General features: G+C 50.8%; 1 protein-coding gene across 1 annotated transcript in view; it reads right to left on the bottom strand.

The window, feature by feature from the left end:
- The window catches only part of LOC140359321 (radixin-like), a 51696-nt gene that overhangs the window by 18570 nt on the left and 27126 nt on the right, over positions 1–6000 (bottom strand). Inside the window, exons 9-10 of the mRNA XM_072444188.1 lie at positions 3559–3722; positions 488–618 (exon numbers count right to left, since the gene is read on the bottom strand). Coding sequence (XP_072300289.1) covers positions 488–618; positions 3559–3722 — 295 coding nt within the window. The remainder of the gene's footprint in view (positions 1–487; positions 619–3558; positions 3723–6000) is intronic.

The following is a 6000-nucleotide window of genomic DNA, read 5'->3' as shown; positions in this document are numbered from 1 at the left end:
GTGCGGTCAGCAATTACGCCGACTGCGAAATGTGACAAAATGAGCTCCTCAACGACCAGGTTAACGCTAAGACTGGAAAGGCAAAAATACAGCATGATATGATATGGGACCTTTAATGTCACCAGGTCATGAAGGTCATGAAGGTCACGAAGGTCACGAAGGTCACGTAAGTCAAGTATTGCCAGCAAATCCAGTGAATCCCTTTACACTGCTGTAGCACGTGATCCACCCACACGATTTTACACACACATTTGCCCAAAACACGCCCACATTAGGGGTCGATATGGCGATTGACCTTCTGCCCCGCCCACTTTTCCCTCTTTTTCCCACGACATTTTTGTTGCGATCCCACTTCCGGTCCAGCAGGAACTCTGGGTTTATGAAGAACAAGGGAAAAGTCTCGCTGATCAAATCTGCTGTAAAGTGGATTGGTTTGTGTTTCCCTGTTACTACGGTTACACCAGTGCATCATGGGAGAATGTGTGACCTCTCTGAGCCTTGTGCGTCTGCTCCTCGATCTGCCGGAGCCGCTCCAGCAGCTCCCTCTTCTCCTGCTCCATCCTCTCTCGGTCCCGCTCAGCCTGCTCACGCCGGCGCTTCTCACTCTCCAGACGCGCCCTGGACAAACACAATCATGACACTAGCATTACGGCCACGCACTGCGCGCGACACTAGCATTAAGGCCACGCACTGCGCGCGACACTAGCATTACGGCCACGCACTGCGCGCGACACTAGCATTAAGGCCACGCACTGCGCGCGACACTAGCATTAAGGCCACGCACTGCGCGCGACACTAGCATTAAGGCCACGCACTGCGCGCGACACTAGCATTACGGCCACGCACTGCGCGCGACACTAGCATTAAGGCCACGCACTGCGCGCGACACTAGCATTAAGGCCACGCACTGCGCGCGACACTAGCATTACGGCCACGCACTGCGCGCGACACTAGCATTAAGGCCACGCACTGCGCGCGACACTAGCATTAAGGCCACGCACTGCGCGCGACACTAGCATTAAGGCCACGCACTGCACGCGACACTAGCATTACGGCCACGCACTGCGCGCGACACTAGCATTAAGGCCACGCACTGCGCGCGACACTAGCATTAAGGCCACGCACTGCGCGCGACACTAGCATTACGGCCACGCACTTCGCGCGACACTAGCATTACGGACACGCACTGCGCGCGACACTAGCATTACGGCCACGCACTGCGCGCGACACTAGCATTACGGCCACGCACTGCGCGCGACACTAGCATTACGGCCACGCACTGCGCGCGACACTAGCATTACGGCCACGCACTGCGCGCGACACTAGCATTACGGCCACGCACTGCGCGCGACACTAGCATTACGGCCACGCACTGCGCGCGACACTAGCATTACGGCCACGCACTGCGCGCGACACTAGCATTACGGACACGCACTGCGCGCGACACTAGCATTACGGCCACGCACTGCGCGCGACACTAGCATTACGGCCACGCACTGCGCGCGACACTAGCATTACGGCCACGCACTGCGCGCGACACTAGCATTACGGCCACGCACTGCGCGTGACACTAGCATTAAGGCCACGCACTGCGCGTGACACTAGCATTACGGCCACGCACTGCGCGCGACACTAGCATTACGGCCACGCACTGCGCGCGACACTAGCATTACGGCCACGCACTGCGCGCGACACTAGCATTACGGCCACGCACTGCGCGTGACACTAGCATTACGGCCACGCACTGCGCGCGACACTAGCATTACGGCCACGCACTGCGCGCGACACTAGTATTACGGCCACGCACTGCGCGCGACACTAGCATTACGGCCACGCACTGCGCGTGACACTAGCATTACGGCCACGCACTGCGCGCGACACTAGCATTACGGCCACGCACTGCACGTGACACTAGCATTAAGGCCACGCACTGCACGTGACACTAGCATTACGGCCACGCACTGCGCGCGACACTAGCATTACGGCCACGCACTGCACGTGACACTAGCATTACGGCCACGCACTGCACGTGACACTAGCATTACGGCCACGCACTGCGCGCGACACTAGCATTACGGCCACGCACTGCAGCTGAAGAGGAAGAAATATTCTAACTTAGAGGCATCAATTTGAAACTTAGCCTGTATAAATATAGATAATATCTATAAAGAAAATAAATCGTGTAATGTGTAAAAATGTGTACATATTTGGGACACATACGTCTGTAAAATGTATTGAGCAAAGTTTAAATTTCTTGCTGAGTTTTGTAACATATAAAATATAAAACTGTTTTTTGGAGCTCTTATTTAGTATTTGAGGAAACTAAATCTGATTAAAAGTGACATTTCTTGGTGTTAAAATTGGACTAAATCAGGCTTCGAATTCAATAAGAGAAAACAATGTCCCACATAAATGTCCCACACAAATGTCCCACATAAATGTCCCACACAAATGTCCCACATAAATGTCCCACACAAATGCAGACAAGTGGATCCAGTGAGATCATGAAGCGTCTGGAGGTGCAGTGCGTGGCGCCCTCTGGTGGTTGGGCAGTGCACTTGTGTGTCTCATGCCTCTTGTGATACAAAGAAATATTGAATACTGTCAATAGAATGCCACTTTCAACACAATATAGTATATTATAATATTACCACGAGGACTTGAGGAAATGTTAACTTTTTTCTTGATTATAGAGTTTTTACTTATTTGTTTTTGATACTTCTAGGTTCTATGTTCGAATTACTTTTCTTTACTTTTCTTAAGAATCTGTGTATCGTGTAATGCTACAACATTATTCAGCAAAGAATTATTTGAAGAACGTTGCCCAGATCTTGATTTCATTTTGAAAAGACGAAAAGGTGATAAAAGTGATATTGAAGTGTTTTCTTTTATTGTGACTAAAATGATCCACAATTTAAACCTTGGCCCTTTGGAGTCGGTTTGTGAGACTCTGTAGTTTTGTCGTCAGCTTCTGATGTAATTAAAGCTCTAACGAGCTCGAGTTTCAATAGAAGTGAAGCTGGAGATTTATGGACTTCTAATAAAGCAATAAATACATAAAAATGCCTGTTCAAATGTTGTGACTTGAGACTTCTTATTTATGGATTAGGAGAATAGTCTGATCCTGCTTCGATCCTTTTACTGAGGCTAAACCAGGACTAAAGCCCAAACTAAACCTGACGAAACCAGGACTAAACCAGGACTAAAGCCCAAACTAAACCAGGACTAGAACAGGATCAAACAAAGACAAACAATTTAGGACCAAAAAAGGGTCCTAAAGTGAACGCTGAGTCTTGGGTTGCAGGTTGCTGCAGTTGATAGTTTTCTTTTGGTGCTTGACAAATAGGAACATTCATTTGACATAAGTTTGTTTGTCTGTAATATAAGTTTGTGCTTCACACTCGGCAGGGTTTTTCCTTTAAGTTTACTGCTTTCTACTGAAGACAAACATATGACGGAAGATGCTCATTATGTGTGTGTGTGTTTTAAAGTGAGAGGCCTTTGCTTTGTGGACAGCGCTGCAGAGCCTTGACCTTCTCGAGTGCGAGCGTCACGTACTTCTCCATCTGCTTGTGGTGCCTCTCCTCTCGGGCCTGGGCCTTCATCTGCTGCACTTCGATGGTGTCAGGTTTCCTCCTCCTCATGTACAGCTCGTGGTTGCCCATGCACAGCAGCAGGATGCGCTTGTTTATCCTCAGCCGCGGAGCCAGGAACTCAAAGTTCTCAAAGCACAGACACAACATGTGTTTAGATGTGGTGGTGCTCTGCTGTCATCATCACGCCCAAAACCCCCAACAAAGTACTGCACGCGCTGACTTGAGTAAAAGTACCAATACGTCAGCTCAAATATTACTCCAAACTCTGACTTTTTTCACTTCACAGACTGAACACAACCTACAGCCTCATTCCAAAAAGGATTGAATTCATGATGTATTTTCTCAGGCAGGTGGATCCTGGAACACTTGTGTTGTGCCTTAACCGCTCGACCACCAGCAGCACGTGAGACGCTTCTGCAGCTGGAGTCCACCTGAGTCCACCTGAGTCCACCTGAGGTCACCTGAGGTCACCTGAGTCCACCTGAGTCCACCTGAGTCCACCTGAGTCCACCTGAGGTCACCTGAGTCCACCTGAGGTCACCTGAGTCCACCTGAGTCCACCTGAGTCCACCTGAGTCCACCTGAGTCCACCTGAGTCCACCTGAGTCCACCTGAGGTCAATTCAATTGGACATGATTTGGAAAAGCAAACACCTCTTCTCAAGGAAGAACCCGATGGTTACTCGAGCGTGTCTCTGTGAGAGACATGAAAGCGTGTCTCTGTGTGGCAGATGGAAGCGTGTCTCTGTGGCAGATGGAAGCGTGTCTCTGTGTGGCAGATGGAAGCGTCTCTCTGTGTGGCAGATGGAAGCGTGTCTCTGTGTGGCAGATGGAAGCGTGTCTCTGTGTGGCAGATGGAAGCGTGTCTCTGTGTGGCAGATGGAAGCGTGTCTCTGTGTGGCAGATGGAAGCGTGTCTCTGTGTGGCAGATGGAAGCGTGTCTCTGTGTGGCAGATGGAAGCGTGTCTCTGTGTGGCAGATGGAAGCGTGTCTCTGTGTGGCAGATGGAAGCGTGTCTCTGTGTGGCAGATGGAAGCGTGTCTCTGTGTGGCAGATGGAAGCGTGTCTCTGTGTGGCAGATGGAAGCGTGTCTCTGTGTGGCAGATGGAAGCGTGTCTCTGTGTGGCAGATGGAAGCGTGTCTCTGTGTGGCAGATGGAAGCGTGTCTCTGTGTGGCAGATGGAAGCGTGTCTCTGTGTGGCAGATGGAAGCGTGTCTCTGTGTGGCAGATGGAAGCGTGTCTCTGTGTGGCAGATGGAAGCGTGTCTCTGTGTGGCAGATGGAAGCGTGTCTCTGTGTGGCAGATGGAAGCGTGTCTCTGTGTGGCAGATGGAAGCGTGTCTCTGTGTGGCAGATGGAAGCGTCTCTCTGTGTGGCAGATGGAAGCGTGTCTCTGTGTGGCAGATGGAAGCGTGTCTCTGTGTGGCAGATGGAAGCGTGTCTCTGTGTGGCAGATGGAAGCGTGTCTCTGTGTGGCAGATGGAAGCGTGTCTCTGTGTGGCAGATGGAAGCGTGTCTCTGTGTGGCAGATGGAAGCGTGTCTCTGTGTGGCAGATGGAAGCGTCTCTCTGTGTGGCAGATGGAAGCGTGTCTCTGTGTGGCAGATGGAAGCGTGTCTCTGTGTGGCAGATGGAAGCGTGTCTCTGTGTGGCAGATGGAAGCGTGTCTCTGTGTGGCAGATGGAAGCGTGTCTCTGTGTGGCAGATGGAAGCGTCTCTCTGTGTGGCAGATGGAAGCGTGTCTCTGTGTGGCAGATGGAAGCGTGTCTCTGTGTGGCAGATGGAAGCGTCTCTCTGTGTGGCAGATGGAAGCGTGTCTCTGTGTGGCAGATGGAAGCGTCTCTCTGTGTGGCAGATGGAAGCGTGTCTCTGTGTGGCAGATGGAAGCGTGTCTCTGTGTGGCAGATGGAAGCGTCTCTCTGTGTGGCAGATGGAAGCGTGTCTCTGTGTGGCAGATGGAAGCGTGTCTCTGTGTGGCAGATGGAAGCCACTCCTCAGTAAAAGGCAGACTTGTAAAAATGCACCTGAAGAACTCTCAGACCATGAGACACAAACATCTCTGGTGAAACAAAGATTGAACTTTTTGGCTAAAATAGAAGCGTCGTGTCTGGAGAAACCTGAAGTCCTCAGACTGAGGTCAAAGTTCATCTTCAACAAGACAACGACCCTCAGCACAGGCAAGAGAACAAAGGAGTGGCAACAGCACAACTCTGTGAAGGTCCTTGAGTGGCCCAGAGGCCACACTTGAACTCAACTGAACATCTGAGAGATCTGATCCGCCGCGCTCCATCAGAACTTATGGAGAGCGGCGGCTGTAGAATTTTGAGACAAATAATGAATTTAATACATTTTGGAATAAGGCTGTGACGTTAAAACATTTGATTAACAAGATTAACATGTCCTGCC

This window comes from Eucyclogobius newberryi, unplaced genomic scaffold (assembly GCF_026437365.1).
Source record: "Eucyclogobius newberryi isolate DKJ021-1_F unplaced genomic scaffold, fEucNew1.0.hap1 SCAF_14, whole genome shotgun sequence".
NCBI classification, from domain to species: Eukaryota; Metazoa; Chordata; class Actinopteri; order Gobiiformes; family Gobiidae; genus Eucyclogobius; species Eucyclogobius newberryi.
This window is presented reverse-complemented; position numbering and strand designations above follow the sequence as displayed.